The sequence below is a fragment of the Panulirus ornatus genome, chromosome 15 (assembly GCF_036320965.1).
Source record: "Panulirus ornatus isolate Po-2019 chromosome 15, ASM3632096v1, whole genome shotgun sequence".
In the NCBI taxonomy this organism is placed as follows: Eukaryota; Metazoa; Arthropoda; class Malacostraca; order Decapoda; family Palinuridae; genus Panulirus; species Panulirus ornatus.
The window spans coordinates 88,809-114,856 of NC_092238.1; the positions used below are offsets into that span (position 1 = coordinate 88,809).

Genomic DNA, 26,048 nt, shown 5'->3' on the forward strand with positions numbered 1-26,048 from the left:
ATATACATAATAGTTGTAACTCTGTTAGTATTTGAATTAGTGCTTCTTTTGTAGGGACACTTGAAATTTTATTTTAGAATGTTTGCATCACAATGATCAAACTTGCTATGAAGATTAGATGCTATACTGTGGTTACTCACCTGGATGCATGTTTTCTTGTTCCTGTTACACATCATTTGAAAGCTATTCTCCAATAGGTTGTAAAGATGAGACATCTCATTAGTGCACACAACACAAGCATTTCAGATTATTTTAGTGGATGGTTTGATGGTTTCACAGATGGGAGGAGGTGAACCAAACTTCAAGATCCCAGACTGGCGCATCTACAAGGTTGAAAATGTGCCAGAGTTAATGCAAGTGCAAAGGGCCCTTGCTTCACATGGATTAAAAGATCCTTGGTTGAGGTATGATAACACTAAGTTTGAAGTCACGTATTCAAGGGAAATATGATTTTAAATTTGTAGGAGGTATAAAGGTCCGGTATATTTATGGAAACAAGATAGGTTCCTAAGTACCTTTTAGGAATTAGGAGTATAGTTGACACATTGACTACTGATGTGTTATATGTGGCATGGGATGCTTTGGACAGTTGACTGTGAATATGCATTAAATAGTCCCAGGCATTTTAGAATCCTCTGCATGGTAGACATTGGAGTGGTGGGTCAAGAAGTAATTATTGCCATCTGAGACAATGGTACCATATACTTCAATATTTTTCATCTTGGTTTAGCAGGAACCATCAAAATACCATTTGGGATAGTACATCATTTTTGCACTTCCCAGGCACCAAAGAAAATGCATATAGATAATGTTTATTGATTTATGTAAGTAGTGTATAGAGTTGTGAGTAATAGAACAAATATTATGGGAAATTGTCACATGATTTCATAGAGATTTCTTTACTGTATCATGCCATTAAGGACGATGCATAATATGCCTTGCAGTCTTGCCAGCTGAATGTGTATTCATTTTAAATCTAATCATGCTCAATTTTCTTCATAGAAAATTTACAAGAATGTGCTGACATTGGGATGAATGAGGATGACGGACTGGAGCGAGAGATTTTTTGCACTGTCCCCTTGACACCAGGCTAAGTGGGCAGCCCTTAAACAGATATTCGAAAGAGTGTGTAAATTCACATGTAGAGGAGTCACTCTACTCATGTTGATATCTTTCTAGAGTTAATGGATTTAACAGGCAACTGAAACATTGTATAAGGGGAATTCCATATATTATATTATTTTTATTTTGCTTTGTCGCTGTCTCCCGCATTTGCGAGATAGCGTAAGGAAACAGACGAAAGAAATGGCCCAACCCACCCCCATACACATGTATGTACATACACGTCCCCACACGCAAATATACATACCCATACATCTCATTGTACTCATATATATATACACACACAGACATATACATATATACACATGCACACAATTCACACAGTCTGCCCTTATTCATTCCCATCGCCACCTCGCCACACATGGAATAAAATCCCCCTCCCCCCTCAGGTGTGCGAGGTAGCACTAGGAAAAGACAACAAAGGCCCCATTCATTCATGCTCAGTCTCTAGCTGTCATGCAATAATGCTCAAAACCACAGCTCCCTTTCCACATCCAGGCCCCATAGAACTTTCCATGGTTTACCCCAGACGCTTCACATGCCCTGATTCAATCCATTGACAGCACGCCGACCCCAGAATACCACATTGATCCAATTCACTCTATTCCTTGTCCGCCTTTCACCCTCCTGCATGTTCAGGCCCTGATCACTCAAAATCTTTTTCACTGCATCTTTCCACCTCCAATTTGGTCTCCAACTTCTCCTCGTTCCCTCCACCTCCGACACATATATCCTCTTGGTCAATCTTTCCTCACTCATTCTCTCCATGTGCCCAAACCATTTCAAAACCCTCTTCTGCTCTCTCAACCATGCTCTTCTTATTTCCACACATCTCTCTTACCCTTACGTTACTTACTCGATCAAACCACCTCACACCACACATTGTCCTTAAACATCTCATTTCCAGCACATCCACCCTCCTGCGCACAACTCTATCCATAGCCCACGCCTCGCAACCATACAACATTGTTGGAACCACTATTCCTTCAAACATAGCCATTTTTGTTTTCGGAGATAATGTTCTCGACTTCCACACATTCTTCAAGGCTCCCAGGATTTTCGCCCCCTCCCCCACCCTATGATTCACTTCCGCTTCCATGGTTCCATCCGCTGCAAGATCCACTCCCAGATATCGAAAACACTTTACTTCCTCCAGTTTTTCTCCTTTCAAACTTACCTCCCAGTTGACTTGACCCTCAACCCTACTGTACCTAATAACCTTGCTCTTATTCACAATTACTCTTAACTTTCTTCTTTCACACACTTTACCAAACTCAGTCACCAGTTTCTGCAGTTTCTCACATGAACCAGCCACCAGCGCTGTATCATCAGCAAACAACAACTGACTCACTTCCCAAGCTCTCTCATCCAAAACAGACTGCATACTTGCCCCTCTTTCCAAAACTCTTGCATTCACCTCCCTAACAACCCCATCCATAAACAAATTAAACAACCATGGAGACATCACACACCCCTGCCGCAAACCTACATTCACTGAGAACCAATCACTTTCCTCTCTTCCTACATGTACATATGCCTTACATCCTCCATAAAAACTTTTCACTGCTTCTAACAACTTGCCTCCCACACCATATATTCTTAGTACCTTCCACAGAGCATCTCTATCAACTCTATCATATGCCTTCTCCAGATCCATAAATGCTACATACAAATCCATTTGCTTTTCTAAGTATTTCTCTCATACATTCTTCAAAGCAAACACCTGATCCACACATCCTCTACCACTTCTGAAACCACACTGCTCTTCCCCAATCTGATGCTCTGTACATGCCTTCACCCTCTCAATCAATACCCTCCCTTATAATTTACCAGGAATACTCAACAAACTTATACCTCTGTAATTTGAGCACTCACTCTTATCCCCTTTGTCTTTATACAGTGGCACTATGCATGCATTCTGCCAATCCTCAGGCACCTCACCATGAATCATACATACATTAAATAACCTTACTAACCAGTCAACAGTACAGTCACCCCCTTTTTTGATAAATTCCACTGCAATACCATCCAAACCTGCTGCCTTGCCAGCTTTCATCTTCCGCAAAGCTTTTACTACCTCTTCTCTGTTTACCAAATCATTTTCCCTAACCCTCTCACTTTGCACACCACCTCGACCAAAACACCCTATATCTGCCACTCTATCATCAAACACATTCAACAAACCTTCAAAATACTCACTCCATCTCCTTCTCACATCACCACTACTTGTTATCACCTCCCCATTAGCCCCCTTCATTGAAGTTCCATTTGCTCCCCATTTGCTCCCTTGTCTTACGCACTTTATTTACCTCCTTCCAGAACATCTTTTTATTCTCCCTAAAATTTAATCATACTCTCTCACCCCAACTCTCATTTGCCCTCTTTTTCACCTCTTGCACCTTTCTCTTGACCCCCTGCCTCTTTCTTTTATATATCTCCCACTCATTTGCATTTTTTCCCTGCAAAAATCGTCCAAATGCCTCTCTCTTCTCTTTCACTAATAATCTTACTTCTTCATCCCACCACTCACTACCCTTTCTAATCAACCCACCTTCCACGTTTCTCATGCCACAAGCATCTTTTGCGGAAGCCATCACTGCTTCCCTAAATACATCCCATTCCTCCCCCACTCCCCTTACTTCCTTTGTTCTCACCTTTTTCCATTCTGTGCTCAGTCTCTCCTGGTACTTCCTCACACAAGTCTCCTTCCCAAGCTCACTTACTCTCACCACCCTCTTCACCCCAACATTCACTCTTCTTTTCTGAAAACCCATACAAATCTTCACCTTCGCCTCCACAAGATAATGATCAGACATCCCTCCAGTTGCACCTCTCAGCACATTAACATCCAGAAGTCTCTCTTTCGCGCGCCTGTCAATTAACACGTAATCCAATAACGCTCTCTGGCCATCTCTCCTACTTACATATGTATACTTATGTATATCTCGCTTTCTAAACCAGGTATTCCCAATCACCAGTCCTTTTTCAGCACATAAATCTACAATCTCTTCACCATTTCCATTTACAACACTGAACATCCCATGTATACCAATTATTCCCTCAACTGCCACATTACTCACCTTGCATTCAAATCACCCATCACTATAACCCGGTCTTGTGCATCAAAACCACTAACACATTCATTCAGCTGCTCCCAAAACACTTGCCTCTCATGATCTTTCTTTTCATGCCCAGGTGCATATGCCCCAGTAATCACCCATCTCTCTCCATCAACTTTCAGTTTTACCCATATTAATCTAGAATTTACTTTCTTACATTCTATCACATACTCCCACAACTCCTGTTTCAGGAGTAGTGCTACTCCTACCCTTGCTCTTGTCCTCTCACTAACCCCTGACTTTACTCCCAAGACATTCCCAAACCACTCTTCCCCTTTATCCTTGAGCTTCGTTTCACTCAGAGCCAAAACATCCAGGTTCCTTTCCTTAAATATACCACCTGTCTCTCCTTTTTTCACATCTTGGTTACATCCACACACATTTAGACACCCCAATCTGAGCCTACGAGGAGGATGAGCACCCCCTGCGTGACTCCTTCTTCTGTTTCCCATATGTGAGCGCTAATTTTCTGTATCTTATTCCAAAGTTTGGAATATTCATGAAACATCGAAGCCTAAGAACAGTTTACCATGCATTTCTCTTTTGATTTAAACAATTTTTAATGAAAAAGTACCTGAAAATGTGATGATGAGGGCTTGAGGTGGTGGTGTAGTGTGGTGTAGTGATTTTGCATGGAGTACTTATGTACGACTCCTTCTTCTGTTTCCCCTTTTAGAAAGTTAAAATACAAGGAGAGGAGGGTTTCCAGCCCCCCGCTCCCGTCCCCTTTAGTCGCCTTTTACGACACGTGAGGAATGCGCGGGAAGTATTCTTTCACCCCTATCCCCAGGGATAGGGGAGCTGTGGTTTCACTGCATTATTACATGACAGCTAGAGACTGAGTGTGAACGAATGTGGCCTTTGTTGTCTTTTCCTAGCGCTACCTTGCGCACATTTGGGGAAGGGGGTTGTTGTCTCATGTGTGGCAGGGTGGCGACGGGAATGAATAAGGTCAGACAGTATGAATTATGTACATGTGTATATGTCTGTGTGTGAATATATATGTATACGTTGAGATGTTTAGGTATGTATATTTGCGTGTGTGGACGTGCATGTATATACATGTGTATGTGGGTGGGTTGGGCCATTTCTTTCGTTTGTTTCCTTGCGCTACCTCGCTAACGCGGGAGACAGTGACAAAGCAAAAAAAGAAAAACATGTACGAGTACTTTATGAGATTTTGCCTATGGATTATTGGGAGAGAGGAATGGCTGCTGAATTATCTGCTTCAGCATATGAGATTTTGCCTATGGATTATTGGGAGAGAGGAATGGCTGCTGAATTATCTGCTTCAGCATCTATTTTAAATGGAGATGGAGTTTTCTTAGGCATTATAGAAAAAAAAATTTAGTGTTAGCTGTGTGGCATGCCTCTTTCTGTGAACATTCCTGTAGCCGTATTTGATATGAATACCTAAGTAATGTGTTCTATGTGAATTTCTTATGGCCTTACAAGGCAGACTTCCTTTGAAAGATGAGCCATATCTGGGATTTGGAAGCCGTCCCATAGACACTAGGTTTAGTATGAAACAAGGGAGAAATAAGGATAACTTGTACCTTCTATACTTTGCAGGAATGAGGTGTGGCGGTTTGATACCAAGCAATTTGGCACACATGCTGAACGTATAAAGTTATGTTTGTTTAGAGGATTCAAGTGGGGATTGATTGCTGCGGTAGCAACTGTTGCTCTTGAGCGAGCACTTGTTGGAGGCCATGAGCACGAAAATCACCACTGAATAGATCATTTTGATTTTCATAACTTGATGCTTTATGTTACTTCTAATGATGAGTATGTATTTCAGATATATGTTTTTTGAAAGTCATAGAACTATTCTATATTGATTTCATGAATCAGTTGAAGTGAAAATATAATGAGGACACTGCATGTTGAATATTTATAAGGTAGAGGAACTTTTTTGTAAATATGGCTGTAGGAGCTTGACCAATAAATTTTTGTAACTCCATTTTTTCATTATACTAGATAAGGATTTAAAGTATCATCTGCTTGCTGTGTTTGTACTGAGCTTTTATTAATTTCTGTATTTATTAGAAACATTTAGTTTGGTTGGATACCTTTTTATTGAGAACAGCCAATGTAATATCAGTCATATGGTTTAAAGCAAAGTTTCCATAGGCAATTATAACATCAGTAATACAGTAGAATGCAAAGTTTCTGTAGGCATTTGTAAAGATTGATTACGGTGGTAAAATATGACATGGTACTTGACCACATGAAATAATAGAGGACAACAATTTTGACTGCAGATGAAATGGCTCTTATCAGAGCAGCTTCATGCATGGTACTCTATGTACCTGTAGGAAGAGAGGAAAGTGAATGGTCTCAATTGAAGGATTTGTGCTGTCACCATGGTTGTTTAATCTGTTTGTAATGGGGTGGTGAGGAAGGTAAATGCAAGAGTTTTGGATAGAGGGGAAGTATGTACGATTGGGAGATGGGAAGGTAAATGCAAGGGTCTTAGAGGGAGGGGCAAGTATGCAGTCTGTTGGGGATGAGAGAGCCTGGGAAGTGAGTCAACTGTTGTTTGCTGATGATACATCATTGGTTGTTGATTTGAGCGAGAAACTGCAGGAGATGGTGACTGAGTTTGGAAGAGTGTGAAAGGAGAGAGTAGAGAGCAAATGTAAATAAAATCAATGTTATTAAATTCATCAAGATTGAGGGAGGACAAGTTAGTTTTGAATGGAGAAAAATTGGAGGAAGTGAAATGTTTTAGATATCTCAGGGTGGGCTTGGCATTGAATGGAACCATGGAAATGGAAGTGATTAATAGGGTGGGAGAGGTGTCAGAGGTTCTGGGAGCAATGAAGAATGTGTGGAATAAGGAATGTTATCTTAAAGAGCAAAAGTGGTTATGTTTGAAGGAACAGTAGTTCCAACAATACTGTTGTAAGGCATGGGCCATAGATAGGTTTATGCAGGGGAGGGTTGAGGTGGTGGAAATGAAATGTCAGAGGACAGTATGTGGTGTGTGGTTTGATTGAGTAATGGAAGGGTAATAGAGAAATATGGTAATAAAAAGTGTGGGGATGAGAGAGCAGAAGAGAAAGTGCTGAAATGCTTTGGACATATGTAGAGAATGAGTGAGGAAAGGGTTTCAAAGAGGATATATGTGTCAAAAGTGGAGGGAACAAAGATAACCAGGAGACAGAATTGGAGAGGGAAGGATGGAGTTAAAAAGAATTTGAGTGCTCGAGGCCTAGACATGTCCGAGTGAGAAAGGCTTGCATGGAATAGAGTGAGTTGGAATGATATGATATATTGGGGTTGGAACATGCTGTCATTGGACTGAAAAAGGGCATGCATCTGAAGTGTCCAGGGGAAACCATGGAAAGGTTCTGTGGAGCCTGGATGTTGATAGAAGCTGTGGTTTTGGTGCATTACACATGACAGCTTATGTATGGATGTGAGTGGGTGTGGCCATTCTTCGTCTGTTTCCTGTATCCTACCTTGCTGACACAGAGTGTTCTGGGAGCAATGAAGAATGTGTGGAATGAGGAATGTTATCTTAAAGAGCAAAAGTGGGTATGTTTGAAGGAACAGTAGTTCCAACAATACTGTTGTAAGGCATGGGCCATAGATAGGGTTATGCAGGGGAGGGTTGAGGTGGTGGAAATGAAATGTCAGAGGACAGGATGTGGTGTGTGGTTTGATTAAGTGAGTAATGGAAGGGTTATAGAGAAATATGGTAATAGAAAGTGTGGGGATTAGAGAGCAGAAGAGAAAGTGCTGAAATGCTTTGGACATTGTAGAGAATGAGTGAGGAAAGGGTTTCAAAGAGGATATGTGTCAAAAGTGGAGGGAACAAAGATAACCAGGAGACAGAATTGGAGATGGAAGGATGGAGTTAAAAAGAATTTGAGTGCTCGAGGCCTAGACATGTTGGAGTGAGAAAGGATTGCATGGAATAGAGTGAGTTGGAATGATATGATATATTGGGGTCGGAACATGCTGTCATTGGACTGAAAAAGGGCATGCATGTGAAGTGTCCAGGGGAAACCATGGAAAGGTTCTGTGGAGCCTGGATGTTGATAGAAGCTGTGGTTTTGGTGCATTACACATGACAGCTTATGTATGGATGTGAGTGGGTGTGGCCATTCTTCGTCTGTTTCCTGTATCCTACCTTGCTGACACAGAGTGTTCTGGGAGCAATGAAGAATGTGTGGAATGAGGAATGTTATCTTAAAGAGCAAAAGTGGGTATGTTTGAAGGAACAGTAGTTCCAACAATACTGTTGTAAGGCATGGGCCATAGATAGGGTTATGCAGGGGAGGGTTGAGGTGGTGGAAATGAAATGTCAGAGGACAGGATGTGGTGTGTGGTTTGATTAAGTGAGTAATGGAAGGGTTATAGAGAAATATGGTAATAGAAAGTGTGGGGATTAGAGAGCAGAAGAGAAAGTGCTGAAATGCTTTGGACATTGTAGAGAATGAGTGAGGAAAGGGTTTCAAAGAGGATATATGTGTCAAAAGTGGAGGGAACAAAGATAACCAGGAGACAGAATTGGAGATGGAAGGATGGAGTTAAAAAGAATTTGAGTGCTCGAGGCCTAGACATGTTGGAGTGAGAAAGGATTGCATGGAATAGAGTGAGTTGGAATGATATGATATATTGGGGTCGGAACATGCTGTCATTGGACTGAACAAGGGCATGCATGTGAAGTGTCCAGGGGAAACCATGGAAAGGTTCTGTGGAGCCTGAATGTTGATAGAAGCTGTGGTTTTGGTGCATTACACATGACAGCTCATGGATAGATGTGAGTGGACGTGGCCATTCTTTGTCTGTTTCCTGTATCCTACCTTACTGACACAGAGTGTAGCAACGCTGTGTTCTGTTGGATGGGGGTGACACCAGGTATGGATGAATGCGAGCAAGTATGAAGATGCATATGTGTGTATATATATGTATGTGTATGTACATATATGTATATATATGTTGCAAGAGGTCACAGTGATGTGCGTGATCTAGTATATGCAATAAGTCCACAGGAAAATGAAACAGGATAAATCCCAGTTGCACTTTCATGTAATGATCACATCATCAGGGTAGATACAGTAATGAGATAGAGAACAGTCAGTTAATATACAAGGATGAGATATAGCTAAGACATCATTGGTAAACAAGAGTCACCGGATGGTGGTGTTCGTGTTGGTGCATTTGGGTTAAGCAATATGCCTGTCGTATGTTTTATTATGTAGACGAGAAAGGGAACAGTTTACAAATTTTGCCAATAATGTAGTTATTCAGTTTGTGTAAACCTTCTCTAATATTGTTACAATTCTTAGTGTATTTAATCTATTTATAGAAGATTCAATTATATATCTTGTGGTAAAGGAATTACAATGAATAACTGAATTGGCTTTACTCCAGTCAATACAGTGGTCATAATTTCTAAAATTATTGAACAAAGCATTTGATTCTTGTCCTGTTGTTATACCATATTTATGTTGTTTAAATTGAACACAAAGATCCTTACCAGTCTGCCCAATATGAAACATTACAATTTTTTAAGGTATCCTGTAAATACAGCCCGCAGAATTTTCTGGTGAGTTCCTGATTAAAATATCCTTTATAGTATTGTCATTGCTGAAGGCTACATTTATGTTAAATGATTTAAGCAACCTGGGAAGTAATGTAAGACAATCACTAAAAGGGAGAACTAAAAGAAAAGATTCTTGGTATTAAGGAAAGGTGTTTGGCCAACAAATGAAAATTTACAAACACTTCTCACTTTACTTAACAATTTAGTATCTTCTATCAACTTTACTGTAGAATTTAAAGATAATTGCATGTTACCATTTTTAGATTGTGTGATTCATAGGGATAGAAACATGTTTAAGTTTAGCATATACAGAAAACCTACAAGTGTTTGTTTCTTATTATTTTTTATTTATTATACATTGTCGCTGTCTCCCGCATTAGCAAGGTAGCGCAAGGAAACAGATGAAAGAATGGCCCAACCCACCCACATACAAATGTATATACTTACGCATCCACACACGCACATATACATACCTATACATTTCAACATATACATATATATATACACATACACAGACATATACATATGTACACATGTACATAATTCGTACTTGCTGCCTTTATTCATTCCCGTCGCCACCCCACCACAAGTGAAATGACATCCCCCTCCCCCCTGATGTATGCGAGGTAGCGCTAGGAAAAGACAACAAAGGCCACATTCGTTCACACTCAGTCCCTAGCTGTCATGTATAATGCACAATAACCGCAGCTCCCTTTCCACATCCAGGCCCCACAAAACTTTCCATGGTTTACTTCAGATGCCCTGGTTCAACCCATTGACAGCACGTCAACCCTGGTACACCACATCGTTACAATTCACTCTATTCCTTGCACGCCTTTCACCCTCCTGCATGTTCAGGCCCTGATCACTCAAAATCTTTTTCACTCCATCCTTCCACCTTCAATTTGGTCTCCCACTTCTCCTGTTTCCCTCCACTTCTGACACATATATCCTCTTTGTCAATCTTTCCTCACTCATTCTCTCCATGTGACCAAACCATTTCAAAGTAGCCTCTTCTGCTGTCTCAACCACACTCTTTTTATTACCACACATCTCTTACCCTTTCATTACTTACTCGATCAAACCACCACACACCACATATTGTCCTCAAACATCTCATTTCCAACACGTCCACCCTCCTACGGACAACCTAATCTGTAGCCCACGCCTCACATCCATGTAACATTGTTGTAACCACTATTCCTTCAAACATACCCATTTTTGCATTCTGAGATAATATTCTCTCCTTCCACACATTTTTCAACGCTCCCAGAACTTTTGCCCCCTCCCCCACCCTATGACTCATTTCTGCTTCCATGGTTCCAGCCACTGCCAAATCCACTCCCAGATATCTAAAACACTACACTTCCTCCAGTTTTTCTCCATTCAAACTTACCTCCCAATTGACTTGTCCCTCAGCCCTACTGTACCTAATAACTTTGCTCTTATTCACATTTACTCTCAGCTTTATTCTTTCACACGCTTTACCAAACTCTGTCACCAGCTTATGCAGTTTCTCACTTAAATCAGCCACCAGCGCTATATCTTCAGTGAACAACAACTGACTCACTTCCCAAGCCCTCTAATCCACAACAGACTGCAGACTTGCCTCTCCAAAACTCTTGCATTCACTTCCTAACAACCCCATCCATAAACAAATTAAACAACCATGGAGACATCACGCACCCCTGCCGCAAATCGACATTCACTGAGAACCAATCACTTTCCTCTCTTCCTACTTGTACACATGCCTTACATCCTCCATAAAAACTTTTCACTGCTTCTAGCAACTTGCCTCCCACACCATATATTCTTAATACCTTCCACAGAGCATCTCTATTAACTCTTATCATATGCCTTCTCTAGATCCATAAATGCTACATACAAATCCATTTGCTTTTCTAAGTATTTCTCACATACATTCTTCAAATCAAAACACCTGATCCATGCATCCTCTACCACTTCTGAAACCACATTGCTCTCACCCAATCTGATGCTCTGTACATGCCTTGACCCTCTCAATCAGTACCCTTCCATATAATTTCCCAGGAATACTCAACAAACTTATACCTCTGTAATTTGAACACTCACCTTTATCCCCTTTGCCTTTGCACAGTGACACTATGCATCCATTCTGCCAATTCTCAGGTACTTCACCATGAGCCATACATACATTAATTATCCTTCCCAACCAGTCAACAACACTGTCACCCCCCTTTTTTAATAAATTCCACTGCAATACCATCCAAACCCACTGGCTTTCATCTTCTGCAAAGCTTTCACTACCTCTTCTCCGTTTACCAAATAATTCTCCCTAACCCTATCACTATATCCAGTGTTACTCAGCTCAACATGACAGAGTTGATTATCATCATTCCAGTTGATGTTCCTTAGGGCATTATGTATCTGCAGTCTGGAGTTTATTGATGATGAGTTTGAGACGATATATTCTGTTGGTTCCAAGTTAAAAGTGACCTACATCTTTCATTGATAAATCCCTTAAGGTGGCAAAGGAATCATTTTATAAAATTAAACCCAAACCTTCCCTTGATACCAAGAATCTTTTAGTTCTCCCTTTTAGTGATAATTTTACATTACTTCCTAGATTGCTTAAATCATCTAATGTAAATGTAGCCTTCAGCAATAATGATACTACAAAGGATATCTTAGTCTGGAACTCAAGAAAATTCTGCGAGCTGTCTACAGAATACCCAGTAAAACTTGTAATATGTTTTATATTAGGCTGACTGGTAAGATCTTTGTGTTCGACTTAAGCAACATAAATACAGTGTAAGAACAGGACAAGAATCAAATGCTTTGTTTAATGAATGTTAAAAATAATGACAATTGTATTTGACTGGAGCAATGCCAATTCAGTTAACTTTAATTCCTTTACCATGAAAAATATCATTAAATCTTCTATCATTAAATACACAAAGAATTGTAACAATGTTAGTGAAGGTGTATACAAATTGGATAACTTTAAGCAAAATTTGTAAGTTCCCTTTTGTCTACATAAAGTCTCTGAAAGGCATGTTGCCAGACCTGAAAGCACCAACCTGAACATCACCATCTGGTGATGCTTGTTTACCAACAGCGTCTTAGCTATGTCTCTTCCTTGTATGTCAACTAACAGTTATATATCTCATTCTTGTATCTCCCTTGATGATGCAATCATCACAAGTAAGTGCATTTGGGAGCTTGTTTCATTTTCCTGAGGACTTGCTGCAGTACTATTTGAGTTACATACCCCCCTCCCTACCTTTTTTTTCCCCAAGTATCTTTTGATAGCAGTGTAATAAATTGTCAGAGTGAAAATGCACTGGTTGCCACATTTACTACCTTACAATCGCTGTCTTGCTGTGAAACATTGCCTCTGTATTTTACATTGCATAAGTAATGTTGAAGAGTTCACAACAGCTGTCTATGTCGTGAACCAGGGCATACATGGTACAAAGCTGTGGATGTTGGGGTCCGGAGTCAGTCCATTATACATGACAGCTAGAGATTAGATGTGTGCAAATGAAACCATTTTTCAGTTGTTCCTGATAATACTGCAGGAAAGGCAGTACAGTATGAATAATAGTAATAATACTCAATAACAGACTAAAAGTTTATTCAGCAATGACATGTGGAAGAGAACTTCTCAGCACTTGGTACATCACAGATTTAGTAAGGAATTAATTTTGTCAACATGGAAATAACATATGATCATGAGAAATTTGATTTTCGGAATGTAGTAGGTAGACTTTGAGGAAGAAACTGAAGTTGAATACATAATCATTCATCCACATTTGGAAGTGAAGTAGATCCACTTACATATTCTTCATTCTTCTTGCTCCTTCACTTTAATTGAGTCAAACCAAACTTTCTTTAACTAGACATGAGGTATGTATTATTTATAAATTTGAGTTTAAACTGAAAAGATGAAGTTATCTTTTCATCTTGCATGTACCGTACTCCAGGAAAGCATACTTTTGATAAAGAATCTGACATTTTACCATCCAAACTAGTTAATTTGACAACTGTACACATCAAGTGTTGTACAAGCAAGAATCTGTGATTTGACCCCTATGCACTATTCCCCGCATTTAAGTTGGAGCGACTGTTTACAGATTGCACATGTTTACATTCTGTGGTCTACTTGTACTCCTAATGGGCATCTGCAAACAATGGCTCTTGATTATACTTTAACACTAGTGCATAAAGGTAATCAAATCAAAGTGAACTAAATATTAATAGCCTACTTTCACCAGCTTATTTATCATAAGGTAATGTATATTTACTTGCTCAGGCTATTTGTGCAATTTCACGTGAATACCCAACATGGATGTAACTTAGGGAAGCCCAAATGCTGTGTAACAAATGTTTTCACAAAAGTTTAATTTTCACTGCCTATCATTTCAACACAATAATGTAATTCACATAGAGATGTACTAAAGTTTTAGATACTTCTTCATGTGGTACCTGTACATATCTGAATACAGTGAATACAGAAGTAAAGACAAATTATAACACTGCATCTGGGCGGCCCCAGGTCAAATCCTGAAACTGCACGAGAATGAGCAATACAATTAGGACTTCTGGTTACTCTGACGCTAGTCTCATGCTTGGCACATAGGGGGAGACAGCGAACAACGCCACCAAGCATTTCAGACTAGCATTTTGTGCTGGCACTGAGATAACAACACTACATATACTGCAAAATAACTTCATCATTTATTGTTAAACTTGTACCTATTTCAAGTTCGTAGGTATAACCCATAATGCAGCAAGTATACCTTTTCATTAAAACAGTCTTCATAAAGGACAAAACCTGGCTTCCTATCAATCTCTAAAAGATTCACTCGGTATTACCTTCTACTTAAATGATTCATACAAGCAGATCTTACGAAACCAATTGTGTAGATGAAACAAGAGGCTACAATCACTATGATACTGATATGTCCAAACTGCACATACCTACCTACTGATGCCATACAAGAAAAGTAACTGGGAAAACAACAATATTAAAGTACATTTAATTGATTGAAATTTAAATAGATATATCCTTAAAAAAGATTTTTTATATATATTTATGTAGCATATGATTGAAGCACAGTGGGACACTAAGCTCATGAGGGGCTTTACTGTATGCAGGTTATGGGTATTCAAGATAAAAGGGTTTCAAAAAACCTACACATATATTACACACATTAAATATCTTGTATTTAAATGGAATGACTTAGGTTGGCAACCAGGTCTACATCTGTTCATTGTCCAAAAGTCGTTCACAATGGAAGACCAGCAGCAGAAGTCTTATCTCAATTTTCCAGACCATAAGCTTTTCCCATAACTTTAATACACAGCATTTCATTACATATGTCTGATGCTGCAGTTCTCATTTCATATGGAGGCTTGACAAACTTGAGATGGAGTTCTTGAAACTGACGAGATAATTCTTATTTTCATGCTGATAGTTAAAAAAAGAATGTGATTTCAATAATGGTATCCCAGATGATAACTTTGTTTTTGCAAAAAGAGGTTATCCACTCTGAAGGTTATCAAACTCGGCCAAAGGTTGGTTAACAAGCTACTTGGCTGAGATACAGCCTCAATCATACAGTTGTTTCCAAATCTTCATGAACCATGGTCTGAAATTGCTCCTGACCTGAGAAAACAAAATGAATACCTAGTTAGATCACCATCCAAGAAAAGCAATTTGAAGTTCTTTTACAAGGGTAAAATGCTTGTATATTTAAAGCAGGCACAAAAGCAACACATTAATGTACAATTGCAATAAATGCATTTGGCATGATTGAAAAAGTAACAAATGCATATCATGACATAAGCACTAAAGCCCATTTCTATTCTTGAAAGCCTTTAGCTAGACATTATAAATTATCACCTAAATTGACATATCTATGAATAATCATGCATGTAAGAGATGTCACAACATATTTGATGTAATGCTAATATCTTTACAGTAAAACATGCATTTTAAGAGGAGGAAGAAAAAAGAACTTTTTATGAAATTCTAAGACTTAAAAATTTAACATTTGAAGGTATTTAATTAGTTTGAACATAAGGTTCTACTTTAACTTCTGATTTCTTTAGTGTTTTCTTATGGAATAATTGCAAAAACATTAAAATCTATTGAGTGAGGATAGGATGTCTAAAATGCTTAAAGGAAAAGGGCAACTTCAGCGTTGTTCATACGTACAGAACAGAGCCAGAGCAGAATCCTTGGCATAGAGCGTGCAAGAAACAGCGAGGTGATGTGTAATCCACTCTGTTGGCACACTATCTACACAATACTGTCTTATGTTTTGGACAGGTCATTTGCTCAAGAAGTACAAAATTAATTTGAATTTACAAAGATAAGACTGTAGAAACACTGGTGAATCTGTGATTCCCATCCAAAACACTGTCTGCATCAAAAAATATCTGTACCGTGATCAGATAATTACTTGACCTTTCAATACACCTTCATTGAAAATTATTACAAGTGGTGAGGTAATTAGCAATCGGCTCAACCCGAAAGTATTCTTAGACATAGGCTCTCATCATCTGTCACGGCACATTTTTCCATCAGGAGGTAGCCTTTCAACTTTGGTTGGCTACTTTGATAGAAATCAAATCTTCATCAATGGCAAATACAAGAACTTTGTTTCTAATGCCACCAAAACTATTAGTTACAAAAAGATTAATATATACTTTTTATACAAACAACTTTTATTCACTGGGTGGATGTGCATGAGATCACTTTTTTATTACTACAAGATTTACCTCTACATAATTAATAACCTTATGTGTAACTAAACTGGCTAAGCAGTGGTGCAAAATGTGATTCATTGACAATGTATCTAAACTGCATTGCTACATTCTTACATAAACAAGAACCTGGAACCTGCTACAACAGGTGCCACCCACCGTTACCTAGGGAAGTTTTTTTATATTTTTTGTTGGCAGTTAATCAACGTAATTGAGATTACAATTGTTGGGTTGAGAGAATTTCTCTTGGCCTGAAAAAGCAATAAAACAATGGAATCCACAAAAAAGTAAAAAAAAAAAATATAAATATACTGAAGAATAAGACAATATGGAAGTCCACTTTCCTGTTAAATCAACATGTGAAAATAAATATTTTCTTTTATAAGGAAGCAAATTCTCAAATCACAAGTCAAAGTGAGAAGTATTCTTTCCTTCTGTCATCACTTCCTATTTCATAACACCAAAATCTAATATAATTACTATTCATCTAACAAAATGCGGCAAATTCAAGAAAAACAGAGAGCCCATCTCTAGAAGGCTGTCACCCTGTTACTTTTAAGAATGTTATTTAATTCATATTCTTATGTTAGTTGCATTTATCAGAAGGCTAAGTTGGCATTCCAATAGTACTCAGGCAGGGATATAAAACAAGCATGCACATCTTTTTTCACGGGGTACCAAATTAACCTTCAGTAAAGGGTTGCCCAGATCATATAATGATAATAATACTCCATTCACACCAATTTTTCTACTCTGATAAATGATTTCCAACAAGTAACATAAGATTCTAGGGGCACTTATGGAAGACAACACTTAATAGATTGCCTAAAAGCAGTATTTATAAACTAAGAAAGGCCTCTTGTCTTTAACAAAAAAGAAAAAAAAAAGCCCAAGCTCGTGTGGTTGAAAGGACTTCCTCCACGAGGACGGTGCATGTGACTGAGACTGTGGCCAGTAGTCAGGAGAAACTTAAGTCAACTTACAGCACACTTCCTACCAAAATCTGTATTTTGCCCCTTTGTACAGTATCATGGAATGTTTAGTTCATTAAAACCACAACTGATGTACTGTATAGCAGATAATTTCAAGTTGAGGGTTAGGTAGTAAGGTATGGTGTGAGTTTAATCAGCTTCCTGAATACCATTCATGTGCAACATGAGCCTTGTTCATGTCTTATAAAGGCCTCATAACCTTCGTAAAACTCTGAAAATTCAGTGAGGGTCAAAAGAACTACCTCACACAGTGCTAAATAAAATGTGTACTATATCAGTCTTTCTACTCTTAGCCTTTTAGCGAGTGCATGGTGACGTGCACCCCTGAGCGAGTGAGAATAAGATGTGTGGCAAGGAAGAGATGACTGATCCTCTCCTTCTGGCATGGATGCACCAAGACTCATCAGCTGGCACTTACTCTCAAGATAAGCAGCCAACTCCTGGTCATCTGCACGCTGGGCAAGGGCACGGGGAGTGTTGCCCTGCAGGTCCCTAATGGTGAGGGAAGCACCTGCTGCTACCAGCATACAACACACTGTTCGTCTTCGGTTTTGTGCAGCCTGGTGCAATGCTGTCTGTCCTCTGGAAAGTTTATGATAATATTACCAAGTTTATATTTAAAACAATTAACCAAGGCTTTTTCTAATATTTGAAGTCATCAGCCTCCAGTGTAATCCTATCCATCTATCTATCTTTATCTCTGACACCTGTTCCCTCCTGGGAATCCCTCAAGGGGATGGCCACAGTGATAGTCTTCGTAACCAGAGAACTCTAGAGATGTTTTGTAGCCTTTAGTGCCTTATCCTTGACTGGCCACTGGCAGAGGGCAATTATGGTACAGGGTATTTGGATGCTCCTACCTAATGTTCCTACCAACTATCTCTGCATAATGTGTCTATCTAATGTTCCTATGGACTACTACCTAATGTTTCTGTAATCCATATATCAGTAAGCTTGATCATAAGAAAAATTTAAACTGATGATACATGGAAAAATGCCAAATGAAATCACTTTTCCCATCCAATGTCTTAAGAGCATCAATCTTTACTGAATTTGGCTACAGACAATGCACTTGAAATTTTTAAACAACATAATTTTTTATCGAGGATGTAAGGCATGTGTACGTGTAGGAAGAGAGGAAAGTGATTGGTTCTCAGTGAATATAGGTTTGCGGCAGGGGTGTGTGATGTCTCCATGGTTGTTTAATTTGTTTATGGATGGGGTTGTTAGGGAGGTAAATGCAAGAGTTTTGGAAAGAGGGGCAAGTATGAAGTCTGTTGGGGATGAGAGAGCTTGGGAAGTGAGTCAGTTGTTGTTCGCTGATGATACAGCGCTGGTGGCTGATTCATGTGAGAAACTGCAGAAGCTGGTGACTGAGTTTGGTAAAGTGTGTGGAAGAAGAAAGTTAAGAGTAAATGTGAATAAGAGCAAGGTTATTAGGTACAGTAGGGTTGAGGGTCAAGTCAATTGGGAGGTGAGTTTGAATGGAGAAAAACTGGAGGAAGTCAAGTGTTTTAGATATCTGGGAGTGGATCTGGCAGCGGATGGAACCATGGAAGCGGAAGTGGATCATAGGGTGGGGGAGGGGGCAAAAATTCTGGGGGCCTTGAAGAATGTGTGGAAGTCGAGAACATTATCTCGGAAAGCAAAAATGGGTATGTTTGAAGGAATAGTGGTTCCAACAATGTTGTATGGTTGCGAGGCGTGGGCTATGGATAGAGTTGTGCGCAGGAGGATGGATGTGCTGGAAATGAGATGTTTGAGGACAATGTGTGGTGTGAGGTGGTTTGATCGAGTGAGTAACGTAAGGGTAAGAGAGATGTGTGGAAATAAAAAGAGCGTGGTTGAGAGAGCAGAAGAGGGTGTTTTGAAGTGGTTTGGGCACATGGAGAGGATGAGTGAGGAAAGATTGACCGAGAGGATATATGTGTCGGAGGTGGAGGGAGCAAGGAGAAGAGGGAGACCAAATTGGAGGTGGAAAGATGGAGTGAAAAAGATTTTGTGTGATCGGGGCCTGAACATGCAGGAGGGTGAAAGGAGGGCAAGGAATAGAGTGAATTGGAGCGATGTGGTATACCGGGGTTGACGTGCTGTCAGTGGATTGAATCAAGGCATGTGAAGCGTCTGGGGTAAACCATGGAAAGCTGTGTAGGTATGTATATTTGCGTGTGTGGACGTATGTATATACATGTGTATGGGGGGGGTTGGGCCATTTCTTTCGTCTGTTTCCTTGCGCTACCTCGCAAACGCGGGAGACAGCGACAAAGTATAAAAAAAAAAAAAAAAAAAAAAAAAAAAATTCAAAATTATAATTTTTGCTCATTATACTAACAGCCTAACATTTTGACTATGTGAAGTTTGATTTTCTAACTGAATATGGAAATAAATACTATTCCAACTGACAAAAAGTAACACAAGTTCATAAAAGAGTTGATCAACGTCAGCCATAACTCTTACAGAATGCAGCAAACACAACAGTTTTCATGAATCCTATAATAGCCATACCATATTTTCAAAGACTTACTTATCTGTGTCCACCATGTCGAGGATGGAAGGTGGGGCAGAGGCAATCAGATAACGCACAATATCTTTGTGTCCATGTCGTGCACCATAATGAAGGGCAGTCTGTCCATGTGCATCAATTGACAACAATGAGTACCCTTGTGTGTGTAGGTCCTTCAGCTGATAAAGAAAGAATAAGTATTAACACGAAAAAATTTACTGATATCTTTACACTGAATACAATATCTTTATTAATAAACCTTAAAGAATCTCTAAAAGCATAATTACATAATGTGGAGGCTTCTGCATTTGACATTTAATTCACACAAGTAATTTCATCTTACTTTTCAACATTTCCCATCTCTTGCCTACTTACAATGTATTGAGAATGGAACCATATTAATTTCAAAAAGTTCCATTGTATGTGGGTGATGTAAAAAATACTGGATAAACAAAGAGTTTACTGTATTCAGATATATTCATTATTCACAGTCTTGTGAACAGTTTTGTTATTCACTGCAAAAAGATCTGAACCATCTACAGATGTACCTTCCATTACTTATTCTAGAACATACCACTCTTACTTCCTCTATATCACTATTAAGATCGCTTTCCTGTTATGATCAAAATCATATTGAATATCGACCAAACTAATGTTATGTAAATGTGAGGCTGTCTTCATATGAAAGGACCTTGGTTTACTGGAGGTCATGTACGAGGAGACTGAAGAGGGTTAGAGAAAGAACTGTTCCTTGGGAAACTCCATTCTAGAATTTAAGGGCTTTCAAGGTGAAAAAATTGTGACTGCTGTGGTGGGTGGCAATAAAATTAACCAACCACTTTTTGTCTTTATGGAGGGTGATGCCAAATATCATTGTGTGAGGGACTGAGGTTGACTGAAGCCCCCCTAGAATATATTGTGGAAGGTTAGTGTGTGGTATGCCATAGTGGAGGTTGGGTCTGAAGTCATGAAGGTGAAAGTTGGATATTTTGCCCAATTCTGTTGTAGATCAGTTTTACACAAGTTAGGATAATGAAAGTTGAAGTAGGTGGCACTGGGTGGTTTGAGAGATTTTAAGATTAGCATTATATTGACAAGTTTCTTGGCATTTGGGATTTTGTTATGCAGCTATGAGTGGTGGAAAATATTCATAACTCCTTTGAATTGCAAATGGGCGAGTGGTTTATGTGAAGTTTGACATGTTGTCAGGGCCTACTGCAGAAGAGATCTTCAACTCTTAACCTGTGGCTGTGGTATCAAATGATGCTCACAACATGAAAAAAATTAAAATTCTTTCTTCCCTTACAGAATATTTCTCTATGTCTATCTATCTACATCTCTGACATCCAATCCCTTTGGAAACTTCCATCAAGGGGTGACCACGGCAAGTCTCCACTTATCCTTACATGCCTCCCTTGCACACACCATTCCATGCATTCATCCACTATTTCTCTCCCTCCAGTATTTCTCCATCATATTTGCCCATGTCACAGGTGGTCTTCCACTCACACCAACCCCTTTAATTGTACTATCATACATTCTCCTTGTAAACTCGCAATCTTGCAGAATTTTCCAGCAAGACCTATAGTGAGTTCAGTAGGCTCCATCTCATATAAATTGTCAAAATGGTTAATTTCTTTATTAAGCCCTTTAGTGGGTAAGGTATCAAATTCTATCATGAATAATGTAGATTTAGTCATGCTAAACAATATCAATGTTAATTTTTATTTCAAATTAGTAAGCTTTGATGTTTCCTCACTTTTCACTAAAGTTCCAGTTGAAAACCTTTTAGAATATTTATTTATGTCTTGGATGATATTCATTTACCTGTTTCAAAGTCTGTTTTCATTGAACTGATAAAATTGTGTATAAAAGACTGTGTATTTCAATTAAATGGAGATTATTATGCTCAAAAATTTGGTATGACAATGGGTAACCCTCTTTCACCTGTACTAAGTAATCTTTAAATGGAATTTTTTGAAACAAAATTACTAAAGGATATCTTACTGTCTAATGCAGTTTGGTTTAGGTATATACATGATGTTCTTTGTGTTTGGCCAACAAATGAAAATTTACAAATATTTCTCCCCTTACTTAACAATTTAGTACCTTCCATCAAATTTACTGTAGAAAAAGAAAATAATGATATGTTACCATTTTTAGATTGCATGATTCATAGGCAAGGAAACAAGTTTAAGTTTAGCATATACAGAAAACCCACCAATGTATGCTCATACAGCCATTATTACTCATCTCAACATGACTGCGTTAAATTATCATTTCAATCTATGTTCCTTAGGGCATTACGTATTTGCAGTCCAGAGTTTATTGATGATGAATTTGAGAAGATATGTTCTATTGGATCTAAGTCAAAGTACCCTAGATCTTTCATTGACAAATCCCTTTAAGTTAGCAAAGAAATCATTTTATAGAGTTTAGCCCCAACCTCCCATTGACATCAAGAATCTTTTAGTTCTCCCATTTAATAATAATTTCACTTTACTTCCCATGTTGCTTAAATCCTTTCATGTAAATGTTGCCTTTAGCAACAATAATATTATAAAGAATATCTTAATCAGGAATTTACCAGAAAATTCTCTTGGATGCATCTATAAGGTATCTTGTGGAAATTGTGATAAATTTTATGTTGGTCAGATTGGTAAGGATCTTTCTGTTAGACTTCAGCAACATAAATATAGTATAAGAACGGAACAAGAATCAAATGCCTTGTTTAATCACGTTAAAATCTATGATCATTGTATTGACTGGATTTAATGCCATCTCGGTTATTAACTCTATTACCAAGAGAAACATTATTGAATCTTCTATTATTAAATAGACAAAGAATTATAATCTTAATATTAGTGATGGTCTAAACAAATTAGACTAACTTTATTGTTGATAAAATTTGTAAAATGATAAGTTTATGAACGCTCGCTGTATGTTTTGGACAATCACATGTTTACCAAAGGGCGTCCCAGCTTCTTCTCTTCGATGTATATCAACTGACTTATATTTCTCTCTTGTGTCTCCCCTGATGATGTGATTATTACACGAAAGTGCCCTTGGGAACTTAACGTGTTTCATTTTCCCCGTGGACTCATAGGAATATATATATATATATTTTTTTTTTTTTTTTTGCTTTGTCGCTGTCTCCCGCGTTTGCGAGGTAGCGCAAGGAAACAGACGAAAGATATGGCCCAACCCACCCACATACACATGTATATACATACGTCCACACACGCAAATATACATACCTACACAGCTTTCCATGGTTTACCCCAGACGCTTCACATGCCCTGATTCAATCCACTGACAGCACGTCAACCCCGGTATACCACATCGATCCAATTCACTCTATTCCTTGCCCTCCTTTCACCCTCCTGCATGTTCAGGCCCCGATCAAACAAAATCTTTTTCACTCCATCTTTCCACCTCCAATTTGGTCTCCCACTTCTCCTCGTTCCCTCCACCTCCGACACATATATCCTCTTAGTCAATCTTTCCTCACTCATTCTCTCCATGTGCCCAAACCATTTCAAAACACCCTCTTCTGCTCTCTCAACCACGCTCTTTTTATTTCCACACATCTCTCTTACCCTTACATTACTTACTCGATCAAAACACCTCACACCACACATTGTCCTCAAACATCTCATTTCCAGCACATCCATCCTCCTGCGCACAACTCTATCCATAGCCCACGCCTCGCAACCATACAACATTGTTGGAACCACTATTCCTTCAAACATACCCATTTTTGCTTTCCGAGATAATGTTCTCGACTTTCACACATTCTTCAAAGCTCCCAGGATTTTCGCCCCCTCCCCCACCCTATGATCCACTTCCGCTTCCATGGTTCCATCTGCTGCCAGATCCACTCCCAGATATCTAAAACACTTTACTTCCTCCAGTTTTGCTCCATTCAAACTTACCTCCCAATTGACTTGACCCTCAACCCTAATGTACTTAATAACCTTGCTCTTATTCACATTTACTCTTAACTTTCTTCTTTCACACACTTTACCAAACTCAGTCACCAGCTTCTGCAGTTTCTCACATGAATCAGCCACCAGCGCTGTATCATCAGCGAACAACAACTGACTCACTTCCCAAGCTCTCTCATCCCCAACAGACTTCATACTTGCCCCTCTTTCCAAAACACTTGCATTCACCTCCCTAACAACCCCATCCATAAACAAATTAAACAACCATGGAGACATCACACACCCCTGCCGCAAACCTACATTCACTGAGAACCAATCACTTTCCTCTCTTCCTACACGTACACATGCCTTACATCCTCGATAAAAACTTTTCACTGCTTCTAACAACTTGCCTCCCAAACCATATATTCTTAATACCTTCCACAGAGCATCTCTATCAACTCTATATGAATAAGAGTAAGATTATTAGGTACAGTAGGGTTGAGGGTCAAGTCAATTGGGAGGTAAGTTTGAATGGAGAAAAACTGGAGGAAGTGAAGTGTTTTAGATATCTGGGAGTGGATTTGGCAGCGGATGGAACCATGGAAGCGGAAGTGAATCATAGGGTGGGGGAGGGGGCAAAAATTCTGGATGCGTTGAAGAATGTGTGGAAATTGAGAACATTATCTGAGAGAGCAAAAATGGGTATGTTTGAAGGAATAGTGGTTCCAACAATGCTGTATGGTTGCGAGGCGTGGGCTATGGATAGAGTTGTGCGCAGGAGGGTGGAAGTGCTGGAAATGAGATGTTTGAGGACAATGTGTGGTGTGAGGTGGTTTGATCGAGTAAGTAATGTAAGGGTTAGAGAGATATGTGGAAATAAAAAGAGCATGGTTGAGAGAGCAGAAGAGGGTGTTTTGAAATGGTTTGGGCACATGGAGAGAATGAGTGAGGAAAGACTGACCAAGAGGATATATGTGTGGGAGGTGGAGGGAACGAGACCAAATTGGAGGTGGAAAGATGGAGTGAAAAAGATTTTGAGTGATCGGGTCCTGAACATGCAGTAAGGTGAAAGGAGGGCAAGGAATAGAGTGAATTGGATCGATGTGGTATACCGGGGTTGACGTGCTGTCAGTGGATTGAATCAGGGCTTGTGAAGCGTCTGGGGTAAACCATGGAAAGTTGTGTGGGGCCTGGATGTGGAAAGGGAGCTGTGGTTTCGGGCATTATTGCATGACAGCTAGAGACTGACTGTGAACGAGTGGAGCCTTTGTTGTCTTTTCCTAGAGCTACCTTGCATACATGAGGGGGGAGGGGGATGGTATTCCATGTGTGGCAAGGTGGCATTGGGAATGAATAAAGGCAGACAGTGTGAATTGTGTGCATGGGTATATATGTATGTGTCTGTGTGTGTATATATATATGTGTACATTGAGATGTTTCTTCTTTCACACACTTTACCAAACTCAGTCACCAGCTTCTGCAGTTTCTCACGTGAATCAGCCACCAGCGCTGTATCATCAGCGAACAACAACTGACTCACTTCCCAAGCTCTCTTATCCCCAACAGACTTCATACTTGCCCCTCTTTCCAAAACTCTTGCATTCACCTCCCTAACAACCACATCCATAAACAAATTAAACAACCATGGAGACATCACGCACCCATGCCGCAAACCTACATTCACTGAGAACCAATCACTTTCCTCTCTTCCTACACGTACACATGCCTTACATCCTCGATAAAAACTTTTCACTGCTTCTAACAACTTGCCTCCCACACCATATATTCTTAATACCTTCCACAGAGCATCTCTATCAACTCTATCATATGCCTTCTCCAGATCCATAAATGCTACATACAAATCCATTTGCTTTTCTAAGTATTTCTCACATACATTCTTCTACACATCCTCTACCACTTCTGAAACTACACTGCTCTTCCCCAATCTGATGCTCTGTACATGCCTTCACCCTCTCAATCAATACCCTCCCATATAATTTACCAGGAATACTCAACAAACTTATACCTCTGTAATTTGAGCACTCACTCTTATCCCCTTTGCCTTTGTAC

General features: G+C 39.3%; 2 protein-coding genes across 2 annotated transcripts in view; one reads left to right on the forward strand and one right to left on the reverse strand.

Moving 5' to 3' along the window:
* The first annotated feature begins 279 nt into the window (after window positions 1-279).
* On the forward strand, window positions 280-5,976 carry ND-B12 (NADH dehydrogenase [ubiquinone] 1 beta subcomplex subunit 3). The gene is made up of 2 exons (XM_071670838.1): window positions 280-404; window positions 5,814-5,976. The coding sequence occupies exons 1-2, from the start codon at window positions 280-282 to the stop codon at window positions 5,974-5,976; spliced, it is 288 nt and encodes a 95-aa protein (XP_071526939.1).
* Window positions 5,977-13,402: 7,426 nt separating this feature from the next.
* Window positions 13,403-26,048, reverse strand: part of rdgA (retinal degeneration A) — a 243,246-nt gene continuing 230,600 nt past the window's right edge. Inside the window, exons 19-21 of the mRNA XM_071670254.1 lie at window positions 20,071-20,228; window positions 17,965-18,128; window positions 13,403-15,451 (exon numbers count right to left, since the gene is read on the reverse strand). Of these exons, the coding sequence (XP_071526355.1) occupies window positions 15,399-15,451; window positions 17,965-18,128; window positions 20,071-20,228 (375 nt within the window). The 3' untranslated portion in view covers window positions 13,403-15,398. The remainder of the gene's footprint in view (window positions 15,452-17,964; window positions 18,129-20,070; window positions 20,229-26,048) is intronic.

Coding starts and splice junctions, on each gene's coding strand:
- ND-B12 (XM_071670838.1), top strand. CDS start 280: ATGGGAGGAGGTGAACCAAACTTCAAGATCCCAGACTGGCGCATCTAC. Junction 405..5,813: donor TTAAAAGATCCTTGGTTGAG/GTATGATAACAC, acceptor TATACTTTGCAG/GAATGAGGTGTGGCGGTTTG.